The 20,822-nt window shown below is 38.3% G+C and overlaps 1 protein-coding gene across 1 annotated transcript in view; it reads right to left on the minus strand.

Moving 5' to 3' along the window:
• phf21b (PHD finger protein 21B) overlaps positions 1 to 20,822 on the minus strand; it is a 102,829-nt gene that overhangs the window by 37,897 nt on the left and 44,110 nt on the right. The window contains exon 3 of the mRNA XM_007894668.2: positions 16,386 to 16,643. Coding sequence (XP_007892859.1) covers positions 16,386 to 16,643 — 258 coding nt within the window. The remainder of the gene's footprint in view (positions 1 to 16,385; positions 16,644 to 20,822) is intronic.

The following is a 20,822-nucleotide window of genomic DNA, read 5'->3' on the forward strand; positions in this document are numbered from 1 at the left end:
ATACTGTAAAGCGAACTGACTGTATATTTTGTGGGTGAAATGCGACAGCGAATTGCGTACAGTAGTGTCCGACAAACAGTCGTGGATTGAGTAACTACACTTATTTTTTTGGAAGTGATTATTATCTCCAGAAAGCGAACCGCCAAGCGACTAACAACTGGATTCCCACTTACTGCTAGTAAACAGAGGTGTTGTGTGAAGTGAAGAAAGTTGCCTAAGAATTGCCATCAATTTAGTTAGAACATTTATGTTCTAACTAAATAGCACAGTCCTATGCATTTGTAAGAAATTATGGGACAGGGAAAGATTACAGTTAAATGATGCAAATTAATGGAAGCAAATATTTCTTCTTCGATTCTTTCCTAATAGCTCCTATCTCATCCAAGTGTCCATTCATCATGCTCAAGTCTAAACAATAGTGGCCACGCCCAATTCTCATGTGCATTGCTTTCCGGGTATTAGACAATGTTCAAGTACAGGAAACACAGATATTTATTTATACCGACGCCTAAGGCCGATTGTAATATCTTTACTTTTCAGAGGATACGGTTCAAGATCCTGGTCCTCACCTTCAAAGCCCTCCACAACCTTGCTCCTCCCTACCTATGTGACCTCCTAATCCCATACCAACCCTCCGCACCTCCACCCTTCCTGATCCCAACCTTGGGTGCGAATTCCTGACTTGTCCAGCACCTTGAGACGTCCTCCTGATGTGAAAGGCGCTATACAAATATAATTTGTTATTGTGGTAACAGTTTGAAAATCAGCATAAATTGCAGCAGAATGATGTGGAGTGTTTGAGTACAACGAAAAGCACCACAGATTAGTGGGATAAGATTTAATTTCCCAGTCTACTATTCTCCTAATCGGGCAATACTGCTGTGCTGAGCTACTCATTTGGAGGGAGAAAACAGAAGACTGTCTGGGTGAAGATAATAGAGCTTCAAGCATGTGGTTCAAAAGTAATTTGCAGAGAGCACATCAAAGGAGATGAAGGTAAAGTAAGCACAAGAAAAATAAATGAGGGAAATAGGGAACAAGGTGGAACTGCTTGGAAGAAGTTTTTAATGCTTAAGAAAAATTTAAATTTCAGAAGTTAATCTATGGAAGAAAACAGAAACGTACACCACAGTTCAGGAAGGAGGGAATTTGAGACCAATTGTAGAATTCATATGTCATATATAATTGCCAGATTTGTGAAACATACTGTGAATGAATTACCACTGTGTAATTGGGAACAGTTACAGAAACAACAACAACAAATTTACATTTATATAGCACCGTTCACGTCGGTAGGACATTCCAAGGCAGTGAATAGTCCAGGATTTGGAAAGTATTTCCAATACTTTTGTAATGCAAATATAAAAACTAGTCCACATTTCGCATTATAACCTTTGAAGATGAGACCAATCGGTTATCAGTAAAAGAAAAATGCATAGTACGATTTAAAGATATTATTTAAAACAGTCTGAAAAGCTCCCTGATGCCTGAGATGGAATTGGCATGGATGCCAATGACATACAGACAAGATTTCATCTCCAGTGTGTGCTGATCTATGTTGAGTCCTGTAGTGTAGTAATTAGCATGTTTGTTCAGGGTTTGATTCTCAAGCAGGGCACGTTTCCTTACTTCACACGCCTCTGTTTACCTAGCAGGAAGCAGGAACCAAGTTGTGAGTCGATTGATTGGCGGATCACTTTCTGGGAGTAATAATTCCTCCACAAAATAATGTGGTCACTCAATCCACAACTGTTTGTGTTGTGCGCAATCGACTATTTGTATTCACATGCTTGTATGACTTTAATAACTAAATAGATATTTAATAAATATTGTAAAATCAAGTCTGAAGTCTGAACTGTGTTTGTTTGATTGATCAAGGAGATATTGTTTGCTTATGGCAGAGGTATTTTATAGCCCTGAGCAAAAAAGTAAACCAGGGAGAAAATAAAGAAATGAAGCATACCGTCTGGAGGTGAAAACGTGGGTGAACTCTATATGTACACTCACTGTAAGGCAATTTCCCTTCTTCAGAGAGAATTTGCTGAAGTTATAATGCATTGTTGGATTTTGTTTTATTTTTACTTTAGAGCATTTTTCAAAAATTATTTAGAATACTACATTATGTATAAAAATACTAGAAACTATATATAGAAACTATATTAGAAACTATATATAAAAATACAGACCTGCATATAATCATGACATTTACAGTGAAATTTGCATTTTTATAATTGCACTTTCAAAAGAAGCTGATTTTCAAAGTAAGCTTGGATCAATCATACTATAAAGCTTGCCAAGTAAAAACTGCCCAGCACTCCCTTCCCTCCTCCCCTTCCCACACACAGACTCTTGCACATGTAACTAATACCATATACGAAAGCTCCTATATTGCTGCTGGAACATGTACATTTGTACACTTACATAAACTCATTTAAACCATATCATTTAGTTCCTAAATCGACTGATCGCCAATTAGGTTTACCATAGTGACTGGAGGAATAGAAAAGTGCCTAAAATCGTTCTACATACAAATATGTAATGCAATGATTTAAACATAATGACAGTTCAGTACTATAGCACAGTACATTAACGGTTCACAATACTCACAACCTAACACAAAAAAAATTCTATCTGAAATGCAGAACAAAGGCTTGAGCAGCTGGGATCAAACAAACACGCTTCTCCTTAGTTAAGCCAATTCATGCAAGAATTGGTTTTGAAATTTCTTGTTAGTTCTGGTCACAGCTCAAGGCAATGATGCACAAAAACTCGCACACAGCAGAAATTCAGAGAATGTAATCAGGCTGTAGCAGATTTTTGGCACTGCACAATTTACTGAGAAGGAAAACTCACAAAAGAACTTTAAACGTCTAGGTGTCACAGGCAATTTCACACAAAATTCAACTCTAGTATTTCAAGAAGCACACACATTACATAATAATGAATGTGGTCTTTCCAACTTCCCATAAAGGTATCACTTCAATTTTTATCTCAATTCCTCTCAAATCTCCTCCAGCCTTCAAGAAGAAGGCATCCTCTTTCTGCTTACGATGGTAGGATATTTGTGGGGACAATTGGGAAAGCAGAAATTTACGTTGAGCTAGCAGCAAGGTAAACAAACTTCCAACCTTGAGTTGGAAGTGGTTCCATCAAAGCTACAGTACGTTCAATTTCTAATATTCTCACTCAAAACTGACACATTGCAAACTGCAAGATAAACATGAAGGCAAATTTAAAAAAGCAAAGCACACACCACAGACAAACACCACTACTTCGTTTCCTCCAATAGATTTAGGACAAAGAGTCAAATTTCCATTCCATTCGTGAAGGAGTGTGAAGGCAGTGACAATGTATTTCTATTTGTGCTAAAATGTTAACTCTGGGAAATTGTGGTTTGTGAGTGTTTCTCTGGAAGATTTAAAATTCATGGGGCACCATCATCAATCAGAAACCATTTTAAAGTCAAGGCTCTGGGGACTGATTAAAAGCACAACAACGTGATAATCATTTGCAGAAAAGCTCAGCTGTACATGTATGCTAATTTCAATGGGAAATGACATATCACAAACAGAACATTTGGGTGAATCAAGGAGGATTTAGCAAGGCTGAGACCAAGTCATGAGTTATGCAGGTAATTGCAGAAAATGTAATGGTCTTCTCCCACAATCTTCAGCACCTGTGCAACACCAGCATTGCAAAACCAAAAAGCCATGGTTTGTCGCTTAGTAACACAGTCATGTAAGTGAAAACTTTTGGAACAGATGAAAGCCACAACCACAGCTTGAATTTATATAGCACCCTTCATGCAGGTCGTGTCCTGGAGAGCTTGATTGAGCGGAGCCCAATGCAAAGGTAAGATCAATACCATACTTATAACTTTTGCTTGTGTTTTAAGTATTGTGAATTATTAATTTACCATACTACTGAACTGAGCTCTGTCCAAAAATGCTGAATAAAGGCTCTAGTGGCTGGAATCTCACAAGTATGTTCTTCCTAAGTTAAGCCATCACAATGATGAAACGTGTGAACATGCATGTTTCATTCTAAGAGAAAGATTCTATTAAACAGAAAAATAGGGGGATTTCGGCTATTTCGATCCTCTATTGACATTGGTGAAGGCAATCCTGGCACCTCTTTTCCCACCTGTGAAAGCAGATTTTTTTTCATGTTGAGCATACAGCTGAAATTTTTCTTGGTCTGCAGTATGAAGTTCAATATGGAATGTATGCTTTGCTTATGACTCTTATACATGTTCTCCTCATTTGTATCTTCCAGGTTCTCCACCTCCGTCTCCTCATTTGTATCTTCCAGGTTCTCCACCTCCGTCTCCCTCTGTACTCACCCCATCATCCTCTCCGGATGTCCTCCAAACCGAGTTCAACCATCAGTGAAGCAGCAATTGAAATATTCAGAAGATATTTGATCTGGATGTCACCGCCATTCTTCTTGTACAGTAGCAGGAAGAGAACTAAGGTAAGTACAGCAGTGACATCCTCCTCACATAAAAGGCCCCTCTGTACTCCAATAATAGTCCGTAAAACTGCATCAAAACTACACATAGTGTTGCACTGATCAAGGCACCTCAGAGAACAAGGGAGATGACTGGGAGCATGTGGTACACTGCAGAGAATGGCAACCCAGCGAGACACCTTCAGAAGGGAGTTTTTCATGGTGCAGCAGCAATATAATCACAATCCTGGATTTCATGGAGATTTGAGAGGGCGAGGCCATGGACCTCCATCATCTGGACACACACTTAAAGGGTTCCCACTCTTTCCCTTTCACACAGATTATGGAAGTCACCCTGGTGAACACACAAGGCATCGCTGGTTGGATCCGAGGAAGCGGGAAGATACCACAAATCTTGCCACTGCTAGGCACATCGATTGAAATATTTATCCCATTATTTTTAAAAACACAAATATTTTATTCGAGCACATAAACATTATGCAAAGTCTTTTCTTAATTCCCTGTTAATTTTACTTGTACATATATAATTTTCCAAGCTTCTGTGGAGTTCCCACCAGCAACACAAGAGTTTATGCTGTTGAAAGGGATATTAATGGTGCAAACAGATACCTTTTACGTCCCTCTCAAAACAACATAGCTGCAGATGTCTATGAGGAGAGGCAATATGTGAGGAGAGGCAATACAAGCTAGATGGTACAGTGAAGGGGATGAAGGATCAGAGAGACCTGGGGGTTCATATAAGTAATATAAGTAAATCTTTGAAGGTGTCAGAACAGGTAAAGCTGTTAAAAAAGCATACGGGATGCTAAACTAGGATACTAGGCTTTATAAATAGGGGCATAGAATACAAAAGTCAGGGAGTTATGATTAACCTTTATAAAACAGTGGTTAGGCCTCAGCTGGAGTACTATGTTCAGTTCTGGGCACCACACTTTAGGAAGAATGTCAAGGCATTGGAGAGGATGTAAAGGAGATTTACCAGGATGGAACCAGGAATGAGGGACTTCAGTTATGAGGAGAGGCTAGAGAAGGTAGGATTATTCTCCTTGGAGCAGAGGTTAAGAGGAGACTTAATAGAAGTTTTCAAAATTATGAAGGGATTCGATAGGGTAAACAAGGAAAAACTATTTCCACTGGTGGATGGGTTGTTCGGATCTGGAATGCATTGCTTGAAAGGGTTTTGGAAGCCGATTCGATAACAACTTTTAAGAGAGTAGATAATTATTTGGGGAGGACAAGTTTGCAGGGCTAAGGGGAGAGAGCGTGGGAGTGGGATTGCTTTGAATAGCTCTTTTAAAAGAGCCAGCACAGACACGATGGGCCCAATGGCCTCCTTCTGTGTTGTATAATTCTTTGATTCTATGAAAAGCGTTAGAAAATGGTCAATCGTTTTGCATAGTTTAAATGCAGGTACTGTATTCTGAAAAATTCCACCTTAACGCATCAAGGGGAATTCATGTTTTTAACAAATATCATTCCAGTTTATTCTCCATATTTTGTTATACATCTTAATCAACACAGATGCCGTATGATACAGAATTTCAATCCTGTGGAGTATCACAAGCTTTTGAACACTTCACCATCACCAGACTGAAATACTCAATCTGGAAGATTTCAATTTACCTAGTTGTTGTTATTCCCCCTCAGATGAAGAACCCAGTGATTTATTTTTATTCAAGAAATGGGAATCACAATAACTTCTTTTATCTATCTGTTTGCTAAGAAAATATTGTGAATTAAAACATATTCTCTCATTGTATGTATTCCCCCAATTCTGTTTTGCAAAATTCTGCATTGTAATAGATATAAGATTCAGTATTCTGAATGACACCAATCCTTAAAAGTCCCTTTTTGAAAGTGACAAAATATTCCAAAGGGACAATATTAACTGTCTTCTACATTATATAAAAAANCAAGCAATCTCATTCCAATATCCTACAAGTTGTATTTGATGATGTAAATCAACACATAATTAGGAGTAATCTTTAAACTGTGAATTATTATAAAGAAATTAGCCAACAGTGTAAGAAAGAATTAAAATTCTCTATGGTCAAGGAATGACACAGCTGCTTATGGGGTGCAAGGTGAAGGGAGAATTCATGTCGGGACTGACCAGATACAGCTAGCCAATGTGTTCTTTCCTTTTAGAATGTTATTCTTTCATGTTTCTTATTAACAAGTGGGCAAATATGTGTTTCGCCCCTTAAGTTTGATAAGGTTTTAGATTAATTAGGATAGTTGGTGCTATATCCCTGCTTCCTGTGACATGTTTTACTGTGGACTAAATGGATAGGTGTTATCCATTCCTTATTTGGAACATGCTAATAAGGACAAAAGCTAATAGCACCAAATGGTTTGTATCATTTCATGAAAGTTGGCGCCCAATAGTCTATCCTATGAATATAAGATGTAATTCTGTGTTTATAAAGAAAGGGTTTTACAACCTCCAATGTCAAAGTAGGATAATGAATGTTTGGCCTCAACATCTGAACCCAACTAGTTATCAGAATATCAAAGAAAACCCAAATTCCTTTAGGATTAGGACATTGGTGGCATATCGTATGGAAAGGTGATTGGATGGAAGTTTCAAAATACGATTGGACAATTCAACTTTGAACTGTGATTGGGCAAAACAATCTTTGAACTCCACGTTTGACTCCAAGAGTGATATGAATTAACTTTGCGATATAGAAGTTGGAAGTTTAGTTAAATTTAGTGAAGAGTCAAGAGGAAAGCTAGCACCACAGACTTACTGCCAAGACTTCCCAGAGGAGGTAACTGATCATACCCACGCTCTGTGTTAGTTGCCATTTTATGTCATCACAATATCGAATTGTTGCTACTATACTTTACTGTACTTCAATTGAGATTTTGTTATTGTTTACATTTATTTTTAGTAAAGAACTAATTTGATTGAAACCATTACTGACGTGGTTTGTTGCCTCGCAAGTAATCCCTACAACAGGCTTAGGGTTTTTCACTTGTATCTTTATATCTAAATTTTATGGGTCATTTTGAAAATGAACAAGTAACTGCTCAACAGAACAAAGGATTGAAAGAATAACAAAACTCCTTCTCTTCCTCCTTCATTCAGTTCTTGTTTCTTCTTGGCTTCCTCCTCTAATTTTGTCTCATCCTCAGTACCACATTAGCTGCATCTTACCTACAATCACTGGGAACAGCTTATTCATTTATCTCATCATTTTCTGCTTATTGTTAAGAAAATAAAAATATATTTATGCCAAGTCTTGCTCCTTTCACACCCTCACTGCAATGCAATGCTTGGCCTCTCCACCAAACCTACTTATACTGAATTGGCAGAAGTTTCTACACTTCTTTTAAAAAAAACTAATTTGATTTTGCCTCCCTTGCCTCCTTCAAGACCCATCTCAAGACCCTCCTCTTCGACCATGCCTTCGATCATTCTCTTTCCCCCTACCATCCATCCGCCCCGATCCTGACGCCCAGCTTAGGTCTGAAACACTGATTGTCCTGAACCTTGGGACATCCTCCTGAAGTGAAAGGCGCTATACAAAGGTAATTTTGTTGTTGATTACAAAACAACACTTGGATCCAAAAGACAAAAAATCATAATCTTATCCCTGAGTGATTTCAAATGAGTGTTTGATTTGAATCAACAACAGCTCTTCAGGACAATAGCTGCCTAATATTTACTGCTTGCAGAATATGCTATTTCTAATCAATTTAAATTCTTATACAGATCAAAAATGGTTGAAGCATTTTTGATATCGTAAGTAAAATAAAAATAACGAGCAAGAAGACGCAACTATAATCTTGGGATTGTTGACGTGTGGGGATTCTAATAATGTTTGCAAATTGATTGGATGTCTTTCCTTTGCAGCTTATGTGAATACATTTCAGTGGTAATGAACGATTATCAATTATTCTACACTGAATGTATCTTGCTCTCCTTTTCTAGATCAATGGAGAATTGCACCCAATGTAACCATATTAATTTGGTGATATATTAGTTTTTGTTACTAATTGATGGGTACATGTGCATGCAGTTGTTCATATAAGATATTGACTAGTAGAAAAATATTTCCACTGATGATATACTTTGTGATACTACGTTCGACCACAAAATGCAGTCAATCCACTTTTCAGTATATCCATTGAGGTGCTTCAAGACATCCTCCCAACCTGAAAAGCTGCATATCAAAATGCAAGGATTATTATTATTATACTTTGATGTTTCAATAAAATTACTTCCAAATAGTTTTGGGCAACAACAACTTGCATTTATATAGCACTCTTCATATAGGCTGGCATCTCAGAGCAGTATATGCACAAGTGACTTACCAGGGACACAAAAAGACAAAACCGAAAAGGCTCCAAACACACACACACCTGTAATAAAATAACGTGACAATGTACAATAATTTTGATCAAGGCCAACTTCCTTTGGATTTTGCCCTAAAACACTTGACAAAAGTAGGGTCAAAAGTAATAAATTACAACCATTGTCTATTCTTAAGGACTAAGATCTTTTTCAAACGTTTTTATGCCAGAAATATCTAGAAAACTTCCAAAAGAACTTCTGTCAAGCAAAAATGTCATGTAATGGCCTCCTGTCCAATCTCATGGCTTGACTTCCTCACAAGAATTTGGGACATTCCAAACCTGGGTAAATCAGTTTCATATAAAATGGGAGGGTTATCAATTGAGCAAGCAGGGAGTCCCAGAGAAAGGAAAAAGGAAACTATATTGTGAGTATAGAACACTTGATGAAAGTAAATAGGGCAGATGCAGTATTAAATGTCAGCATGACATGCGACTTGTCTTCTCCCATTTCCCTTCAAATCCCACCAGAAAATGGCTTCATGGACAAAATAACATTTTTTTTGCAGGTAGCATACAATGCATGTAAAACATTCAGATCTTCCAGTTTCTGCTAATATTTTACAAATATTGTACAGCAGGATTTCAGGCCCATTCCTTGGTAACATTATTTAGTTATACTAAAACAAGGAACATTTGGTAAAAAAAATTGTTTATAAATGCCTTTACTTGTAATGTCTACCCAAGCGTCAGGCCCATTGTTCAATGTAAATTGGTACGCAGTATGTCTGAAACTACAATCATTTAAGGCTTATTTTTATTTTCAGTGCACAGTGAAACAATCTTGCCTATTTTATGAAATGAATTAGAAACTATATTATACCCTTTTTCGTTAAAAAAAAATTCCTTCCTCAAAAAGTTATGTTTCTCCTTTTTCTACTTTAACTAGTATCCCATTACCACACAAGTGTTATTATTCTTAAATGCAAACTAAATACAATAATCTGTCAATTTCTACACAGAAATAGCAACGTATAGTGCCCTTCTTGATTTTGCCAACAAAATAGTTAATGAATTTTACAGTATATCCTGTGAAGCACGTTTGATACACAAAATAATCAAAAATAATGTTAAAATGCAGGTGAAAACTCAGGTGAAGTGAAGCAAACTCAAAATTTATTTTCCGACAAATACTATTTTTTTCCCTCTGTATGATCTGTGCAACTTTATGATCTGTGCAATACTCAGCATTGACTTTATTATTGAGTTTGTTTGATTCATGGCCAAAGTGTAATGGATTCACATCCAGGTGAGCGTCTACAAGACGCAACTCTTTGAACAAGTTTTTGCTCATGTTAACTCTCCAACTCTCAGCTTAGCTGCCCAGCCAGCAGTATCAAGCATTTTTGGCTGCTCTCCCAATGTTAACATGCTAGTTAAATATAAATTTGTATTGCATTGTACAACCCTCTCCACCCCCATTCACTGTCGCTAAGACCACATCTAAAAAAAGTCCAGGTAGGGAGTGGGGGAATAGAAATAGTTAAGTGGAGTTTCTTGGAGATTGAACAGGCTTACGCTTGGTGAAGTCAGACAACTCCACTGGATTCCTATTGCTGATAGTTAAACAGCCCGCCCTTTTCTCTGACCATTTAATTGTTCATGGCATTCAGAGTTTGCCATTTAACAAATAAGTACCTAAGCAAAATGATTCACCATTTATCATTCTCAAAGAAATTGTGCTGCAATTGAAAAATCTTTCTTCAAATTTTAATATTTTAAAATCTATCTAAGGCATATCTGATTCAGGTGTAATTTTGCAGTGATACTTTTTTTAATGCACACAGTTCATGCTGTTATTCTGTACAAACTGTTTGATTTATTCTATGTTTACTCATGTTTTTCTTCCCTTTCCCCATGGGATATGTTGCAGCAGCTTTGCCTAATAAGATCTACCTGCTGTTTCTTATAATGATTTTATTCATGAATCCTGGGAAACGAGAAAAGAAAGGCAAAAGCCATCTTGTATAATGAAGACATAATATTTGAATGAGACATCCAGTGCAGATGGAGACAAGTGCGGTTTGTACTATAAATGAGATTTTATTTTGACCACCTGGATTGTTATGTGATGAAAAGGAAGAATAGTTAAAATACAATGGAAACAGAGAATAGATGAGAACAATGTGTAAAATAACATTGATTATTGGGACTGACAAATGAAGCTGAATACACATAAATACAGACTACATATAGGGTTCAAGAATAAGAAACGCAAGGCTCCATAGATGGGATAGAACTTTAAGGGGGAAACTCAAATGCATATAGGGGCAGTAGCTGACTCATCATTCACTTTGGCAAAACAGTGTTAGAAAGCAATACGTATTGCAAACAGGATGCTGAGCTATATTGCTAAATCAGTTGAGTTTGGATTCCCAGATGTCATACTGTATATGTTCTGATCAGACCAAAATTTAAGAACTGCACGTAGTTCCTGTCACCATGACATAAGGAAGCTGTTCACACCCTAGAGCAGCGGAGAGGAAAGCAACAGATGTTAAGAGGAATGAGCAATGAGCAATTAGACAAGCATTTCATTCATGAGATAAGACAACAGAGAGGGCACCTCATAGAGATGTATAAAATTGTAAATGAGATTGAAAATGTAATGGGCCGAAAGGCATTCTTTATCCAAACTAATCCTGTAATGTTGTCATCTTTTTGTTCCCAATCATTCTACTTCTATTTCTTTCCTCCCAGTAGCATATGATTACTTTTCTGGTGAATACACCAAAAATGGAATAATGGTGATATAACTCCACTTGATTCAGTTGGTAACACTCTCACTTCTGAGTCAGACAATTGTGGGTTCAAGTATCACATCCGGATTTCCAACTCGCATTGTAAACTCATATTGTACAGGCTGACACTCCACTGCAATGTCTGAGGTCCTGTCTGCCTGTTCAGGTGGGCGTAAAAGATTCCATAATTGGAAAATATGAGAGATTCTCCCAGTACCCTGGTCAACAATCTTCCAAATATAATCGGCATTCACTTCATGCCGGTTTGTTTGTGAGGCAGCATTGTGCACAACATTGCTGTTGCATTCGCCTACAACACAGTCACTGCCCTTCACAGTAATTCCTGGAAAGTGCTTTGAGATGATGGTGACATGATAAGACACTATATTAAATGCAAATATTATTATTATGTTCTTCACATGTGAGATTTAACAATGCAGGCAATCTAACTGCAGTTAGACCATTGTCATTTGATGTTCAGTTATGCACTTTCCAGGAGGAGTATCTAGAATTAATCAGATACGGGAACCTTGTCTGATCTTCCCCTCCCTAACACGTGGGTAAATTATTGACCTCCAGTCGCTGTCCCCTTGACTGTTATCAATGTCGCAGTTTGAACCTGTAGCATTCAGGTCAAGTACTCATGTATGCTCTCGTGCTGTTCCAGGTAGTGGTAAAGTACTATGTTTATTAATAAAGATTTTTCCAGAGAAATATTACTGACTTAAATGTTGTGACATGCACATATCATTTTTATTGTTCATATCAGTCAAAATTCAATTTCAAGACACCAATTTTAAAATATTGCAAAATGGTAACAAAACATCTGAACAAACTCCAGAATTCTCCATCAATGACTGAGGAAAAACAATGATTGCAGTTACTACTGTAATCAAGTTACAGGAAGAAATATTTATGACAGTAATACTAACAGCAGGGAATCCAATTTGGCAGAATACTCTTCATTCAAGTTAACCAGCGGAAACCTGGCAATTCCTGCTGACCATTCACAACAGTCAGCCAAGCCACCAGCCATAATCTAAACTTGTCCAAACTGATGACTTTCATTTGAAATTGTGAAGTCACTTGGACACAAACAATCTGAGTCCAATCATATGACCAGAGGTGACCGTTTAAGGGTATATCAGCAATAAGCAGATGTGATAGACCATTTGAAATTTTCATATTGTACACTTTCAAGATGTGCATCCACTGATCTTTTGATTTGACGCTAACTAAATTTATGAACTTTAAGCAAAATGAGTACAAATATAGAATATTCAAAAGTACTTCAACATCCACTGACTGAATATCATGAATGAGCACAGAGAAGGGGTGACAAAATTAAGTGTTATTTCATAGGCAGTATTGGAGTCCATCCATCATACCTGCCATTTCTACTTCTGCAGTCTTCCTTCTGGTAATCAGTCCACCTCCCTTAGATCAAGACCAGAATAAAACATTGGTGTAATTTGTGCATGACATTCCTCCAAATAATGTTAATGTTTATTTCTTTAAGAAAAAAATGGGAAGTAGATACCTCAATTGTTCAGTTGCCTAGAGTTAAATGGAGACAAAGAACCAGTTTTTATTTTTATTATTATAAGTTTTGCTGATATCCAAACATTCAAATCTTCTTAATTCTTCAAGTTCATTGATTATTTTAAGAGCCATCGACTGCTCTCACATCAATCAATACCGACTCCTTCCAATTAATGCATCTGAATGCTTCATTATTCCCTTCAGCACACTCCTGCATCTGATTGTTTTCTAAAGATGCCCATCAGGATTTCATCAGACTTTTCTTTCGGTACCTTGAAGTGGCATCCATCTAGGTCAATTCTTTTTTTCTCTTATAGTACCCTGAGCACATTTGTCACCTCTATTTGAAAATTATTTTATTATTAATGCTTCACTATCCAGCCTTGAAAATTCAAGTCATTTTGGGATAGCAGTCTATATATGGTTCACTTTGTGAATAAGGATACTAAACACTTTTGCAGGATATCTGTCATTCCTTAGCTATCTTATAATATTATGCTGCCCTTGGGATTCATTCATTCCCTATGTGTTTGCTATGAATATTTATGGAAGCATTTCAGATGGTGTTATGTAATCTGGATTTTATTTTAGGGTGCCTTATTGGCCTCAGCATTTCTGAGTAAGAAAGTTAGCAGGGGTGGAATCAGCTAGGTTCCCACTATTGATTGATATACAATGTCATCTGCTGAAAACAGCATGTGTGCAAACAGGTAAACATTGGTACAGGTTCATCTATGATGATCCCTTCTGGTTGAACAAGTCTTCCCAGATTCACCATCTTCCCTAAGTACCATACTATGACTGGAAGCTGCCCCATTGTGTCCCAGGATGGGCAATGGAAAAAGTGTGAGGGAAGGCCATCAGGCTGCCTCTGTCCCTTAAAGGGCAGCTCTTATGTGAAAAAGTTGAGACAAATGGTGCTATATCAAATGCAAGGATTATCATCAACATTTTTTTCAGGGCTGGTCTCTCATCCTTAACTTTTAACATTGAAATCAATTGCTCTAACAAACTTAAGCCATTATACATCTCCCATTGCAACACAGTTCCAACCACACCTCCTTTCAGACGTTTATGAAATGAAACCAGTACATGCCAAGTTCATTATGACAAACTGATTCGAACAAACAAATTGATTGATATCTGCAACCTTATCTTTAAGAAATCCAAATCTGTAACTGGTCTTTGCAATTTGTAGAAAATCTCATAGTGCTGAATTTCCTGGTTAATCAATTAGCAATTTTAAGGGTAAATAGAATACACACACTTTCCCTGCTAACCCACTCCACTTCTCCCCAATCAACAGGTTGACAGCCTTCAGAGTGATGTACAGTACAGTGTTCTATTGAATGTTAATACAAGTAATTGACTCTGCTCCTGCTTTTGCCAGAATGAGTAATTTCTTGCTGTCAGTGAGTGGTTTGTTATTACCGTCTTGGTTTTGTCTAGTGTTTCTTTTGTACTCCACGAAAATCCAATAAAATGTAATTGATAGACAACACTTCCTGAAGGCAACTGCAGCAAAAACAGAACTGAAAAATGGGGGGATTCTGGAGAGGATTCTTCCCCCTCCCCTGTTGCTTTGCAATGAACGTATGAATGTCTTCAAAATCTGGGTAAGATGAAATAAGTTAAGCGTACGTATTACTACTGTCTTCGTTTTGTCTTCCCTTTTCCTGCTCTTTGAATTCACTAAGGCAGTGAAAATAAGAATTTTGGAAAGAATTATATATAGGGTTGCCAAATTTGACAGACAATAGGTTTTTATTTTGCCTTCTTGGTCTTTTTTCGGGTTTTAGCGATTTTTTCAAAAACAAAACTTGGCAACTTCTGGATCATAATATTGCCTTGAAAGTTACTTCCAGGATACTGCGCCACTAACATCACTAACACAATGCTCAGGAAGTGATATTTGAGAGAATGCCTACTCAATGCAGTAAGTGACATCTGTGACTACCTTACGACAGTGAAGTCAGTCAGTTTTGTTGTTCAACATTCTACAACATTTCAAAAAAGAACTATGTTTAATGATGGGAATCGATTTTCCTCGATTTGGAGAAACTAGAAAAAAAACAAATACTGAATTTTATCAATTAAAATTGGTAAGAGCAAGCCTAAATAATAATCTTGCATTTGATATAGTGCTTTATCACGTTTTGAAGACATCTCAAAGCGCTTCACAGGATACACTGTAAAGTGAATTGACTGTGTATTTTGTGGACAAAAACATATGAAGTGATTTGTGATTTTTGGGACCCAGAGGAAGCTCCAATCTCAACTGAGATTGAAAAACTCACCTGCGAGTTTCTATGGATTTGAAACAATGAGGTTGATGTCACTATATAGCTTTTCTTGTATTTTGTATCCAATTTCACAAAAGGCAATTTTAAAGACATGCATGTTGACTAACATCAGACTATTTATACACGAACATCCTGCCCCCAACATAAGACCACACAAAAACATATACTGCATTTTGCGACCCCAGTCCTTAGTGATGTTTCAGCGCCTTGGGACATCCTCCCAATGTGAAATACATAAAGGTTGTTGTTGATGTTCTGACTATTATTATTATTACTTACTTGTCTGATATAAAGGCTCCACAAACATTGCCTCTCCCCTCCGGCCACCGAGACCCTCATTCATGTATTCATCACATCCAGTCTCAACCCCACCAACTCCCTGCTCACCAGCTTGCCAACTCGTCTCCACAAGTTGCAGATTATTCAGAACTCTGCAGCTCGTGCCTACTCCCGTACCATGCTCCCTGAACCAATCACCCCGACCCTTGTCCAGCTCCACTGGCTCCCCATCCCTCAGAGGATCAAATTTAAAACCCTCGTCCTCACTTTTAAAGACTTTTACGGATATGCTCCCCTTACCTCTGTGACCTATTAATACCATACCAGCCTGTCCACTCCCTCCACTTGGCAGCCTGCTCCTTGTCCCCTACCCTGTCCGTCCTACCATTGGCAGTCAGGCCTTCTGCGCCACAATTAGCGGCCATGCTTTCAGCCACTATGCCCTGAATCTCTGGAACTTCTTGCCTCAATTCCTCCATCTTGCGCCCTCTCTGACTATCTTCAAATCACACCTGAGGATTTCTCTTCGACTGTGCCTTCATTCACCTTCCCGCCCACCTTCCGGCTCGGCGATAGTTCAGCTCTCCATGACATTACCAGCTTGTAGGCGCTATATAAATGCAAGTTATTGTTTTAAAAAGTTCCTTGCTTTTCAATAAGTCAGAATGCTCTCCCCAACCAGACATACCTGCGAGTTTGAAGACTCTGATATTCTCCTTCCAACAGAGTTCAAACTGCTTCCCACCAGTTTGTTTGTTGTTTGGAGGTTGATTGGGGCCATCTGTGGAGGGTCTGTGCTGGTTGCCTTCTGTCCATTAATGTGTGCAGTTACCATGGTGATGGGATTCTTAGATGGCACCACGGAAATTGCTATGCTCTGGTTGGGTGCCTTGATGAGTGGAATAGGTTTCGTGCTCCCAACAGGACAACTTCTTACTGCAAGCTTCTGAAAGACAAATGGAACAAAGGTGTCTTAATTCTTTGTCCAAATCAAATGAAGTTCATACAGCCATTTTGAGAAAGAAGCATTTTATCACGTAGACACTCGAACTAAGCAGATCTAATAAATTAAAAATATACCACAAATATACTGAAGGATTCTGCATACTGCAAATCATCAATACCAAATAATCAGGGTCTCCAAGTACGGATTTGAGTCAAAAAGTGCACAAAAATGCAAATTGCAATTTTTTTAAAAAATCACTTTATTTTATACCTTACTATGAGCTCAGAGTACCCTCATAAGGTTTTGGTTAATGTTAACACGAGGTTTCTGGACTTCCAATTAAGCTTACCACCTTTGGCATATTTTACAATTTGAAAGGCTGCAACACAAAAACTCTTTGACTGGTTTTAACTCTCAACGCCCTCTGCTGTTTGCTGGTTTCAGTGGCAGGTTTGGAATTTAGAGCTGAGACAAATACTTGAACCTGGCCTTTGAAATCCTGCCAATATAGCCATTGTGACTGGCAAGCAATAAGAATAACACTTATGAATAAGGCAACTACAAGTCTTCATCCATTTAAATGATTAATCTAGCAAATATTTCTTAAATACAAAGCAGAAACAAATACAATTTTGAACATTTGTGAAAAACCACAAGTTCTCAGCAGGGAATCTCAATCAATCAGAATATGTTCTCAGATGGTTCCATGCTCCCTTCACCTCAGAACTTTTTGTACTCGTTACTTTTGCCTCATTACTAATTCACTCAAAATAGCACTCTCTGGTTACCAGAATGCAAATTCTCTCTTTATACCCTGTTTCACGTATTCAACAACAACAACAAGATTCCATTTATAGAGTGTGTTTCACGTCGGGAGGACGTCCCAAGGCGCTGTACAGTTGGGTCAGGACCCGAGCAGGGGGTAAGTGGTCAGGGTGAGGGGAGGGAAGGGAGGGAGCGAGGAGGGGGTAGAGAGTCGAGAGGGGAGCTGAAGGCACGGTCAAAGAGAAAGGTCTTGAGACCGGCCTTGAAGGAGGAAAGGGAGGAGGCAAGGCGAAGGCACTGGGGGATAGAGTTCCAGAGCCTAAGGGCTGAGAGGCTGAAGGCCCGACCACCGATGGTAGGGCGGTTGGGGCGGGGGATGTGGAGCAGACCAGAGCCAGAGGAATGGAGGGTACGGGCAGGTAAGTAGGGGGATAGTAGGTCAGAGAGGTAGGAGGGAGCAAGGCCCTGAATGGCCTTGTAGGTGAGGATGAGGATCTTGAATTCGATTGAATTCAGATTGTAGCCTGAAAAGATGACCTGCTTTGTATGATTTTATTCATCTTTCCAACCTCCACACACCTCTATGTTGAGCCAAACTTGTATCACATCATAAGGAAATCATACGGGCAAAGATGTCCTTTATGACAAGTCATTTGATCTCCAGTTCCTGAAGAGTATTTCTAGTATTATAATTTCCATGTCTCGCTGCAAGCATTGCGAGGGAGCAAGGCAAGAGGGTGAACAACCAAGACACTGCACGTGCACAAAATGCCCGTTGCAAATGATAACAAGATAATTTGGTTAGGCAAACTCAGATTACCTCACCTGCCAAAAAACTCACCAGGCACCACTAATGCTAAATGTGTTAATATGGGACTCATTTTCAGCCAAGAATAAAAAAGGTGTTGAAAATATTCAAACATAGAATATCAATTGCAAGTGGGGACTAATATATCTGGTGGAATACTCAAGCAAATTTATTCCACTTAAATATAGGTGCCCAATATGCACCGGCTTCCAAGATGCAAAAAGATCAGAAAGAAGATCCTTTCTGTGTGACTGTTTTGCATTGAACAATGCTTGTCCAAACAAAAGCATCTTACTGTGCATCTAAACATATCAGTTTGGCTCAGTTGCATCCAGTCTCTTCCCGGAGTCAAAAGATTGTAGGTTCCAGTCTTATGTCAGGACTTTGAATTCATAGTCTAGGCTGATGCTCCAAAGCACAGAAGAACTTAATTTCCCGCGATTCAATGCAATTCCAATACTTGCAGATAAGTACACATTTCCCGGTCGAGGTGCATTGAATTGTGAAAATGTAGTCTTGATCTGTCATCGCATTTACCGGCTGCAGTGACAAAATACTCCATGCACTGTTACCAACTGCACTGAATTACACACGCAGAGTGCAGATTATTGATTAAATCGGATTTTATGCTGCATATAATCGGTGTTTCCCTGGTCTTGGATTTCGCACAAGTCATTAAATGTTATAGTCCCGACTGATACGACTTTTGAGTTTTACTGTACTTAAACTAGGCAATGACCTTTTATGACATGTAATAGTAATAAAAAAATTTCATTCAATTTTTATTTTAAAAAATTCAAAGTTTTGAAAGATCAAATATACAGATTTAGTCTATTGACATAATCTGTTCTACTCAAACTTTTCCATGGATTCCTGAAGATCAGCGAGAGGAAAAATGTTTGTCTTAACATCATTGGTTGACAAGTCAAGAAGCTAATGATTGAGTCATTTTGAACGTGCCTTGAAGCTGTGAGTGGGTTTTGCAGCTTTTAGTTGTACATGTGACAACAGACCTTGTATTTGCATTAAATCTGCAACACCTTTAAGCGAACAACAACTATGCTCTTTGTGTAAATTTCAAAATCACATAAACAAATACACCAGTCTCATGGTAATGTTGCACAATAACACAAACAGTAAAACTGTGATTCAATGCAGCTGGCAAGCCATGCATGCATCAATGGGTCAGGACGTCATTTTCCGTGACTCAATGCAGCCAGTAAGTGCGGGAGTAATGGAAGGTAGAGGAGCGTCGTTATGAATTTGGAGGTGATTCATCTGAGTATTGCAAAGAAATTCAAGTGGTTTTGATAGGACACTGAAAAACTGAATGGGAATTGGGTGAATGTATGACTTAGGTGATTATACAATTTAGAAAGATAAGACTTATCTGAGTTTTACTGTACTCCTTTTAACACAGTTGCACTGTAGACCCATTTATTGTGCATGCAAACATCTGACCCACTTGTCTCTTACGCACTGGCCACCTTTTCTCATTAAAATGGCCACATTCCGGTTCATTGCACAAAGCAGGAAGTGGCATTGGTGACTTGGCAGTTGGTCCTTTTAGCTTTGTGCACAAAAAAGGCGACTTCCAGGTCATCAAGTCATCACTGATATAATTTCCCATTTTCGGCATACAGAGAAAACAGGAAGCAATATTGCAGTGACCCAGATGGTGGTCATTATTTTATTTTAGCTTGGGAAACAGTCGGTGGCCTCTGCGCACCACTTAGTTGCGTGCATGTGCACTATAACAGCATAACTCGCTATCATGCAGGTGGGATTTTATGGATTGTGCACACCAAGTGAAATAAGGCTGCAGTATATAATGCTTCTAACAATTATTCATTCAATTTTAGATTAGCTTATCACAGGTTTTTTCCACTTTACCAAAGCCCACGAGCACACCCAAAACTGACTGAAGTAAGACTACAGAAGGACACGAGATGTAAACCAAAGAGCATCCCGAAAATGTATGTACGATAAAACATGTACGCATACGGTGCACATCAGGGCGCCTTTTGAAAGCGGCAAATGCACCTTACCAGGGTGTGTGCGGGCGCGCTCATGGATGTAGTGTACACAGGGGCGACTCCTGACTGTGTTAAAGGGAGCGCCCCAAAATACGTGTGCATAACCTATGTGTGGTGAAGGAATGAACCATAAACAATGGAATTTTTTTGTATCAGGAGAAAGGAAAAAAATTGTAACAGAAGATATTTGTTTGGGATTTCTGTTGTACTAAATATTATATTTATAAAATATATATATTTTCAAAAAAAATTGTTTTAAAAGCAACATAATATTTTCATCCTTTTTCAAGAAGTTACAGCGACAATGGTCTGAAATTACCTCTTCAACCGTGCTAGTCATCTCCTTTCTCCCCTCCCTCCTGATTGGTGTCCAGCACCATCTCTGTAAAGCACTCCGAGATGTTGTTTTTAAACGAATTGACCTGTTATTCAGAAGCTTTCTTCCTTTCTTTATAATAATTCATGTTCTCTTTCATCAATCTGACAATGTGATAAGGCGCTATATCAAATGCAAGGATTATTATTATTATCTTCACTTAGGAGTACAGACAAACAGCAAAAATACAATTC

The sequence above is a fragment of the Callorhinchus milii genome, unplaced genomic scaffold, assembly GCF_018977255.1.
Source record: "Callorhinchus milii isolate IMCB2004 unplaced genomic scaffold, IMCB_Cmil_1.0 Scaffold5, whole genome shotgun sequence".
NCBI classification, from domain to species: Eukaryota; Metazoa; Chordata; class Chondrichthyes; order Chimaeriformes; family Callorhinchidae; genus Callorhinchus; species Callorhinchus milii.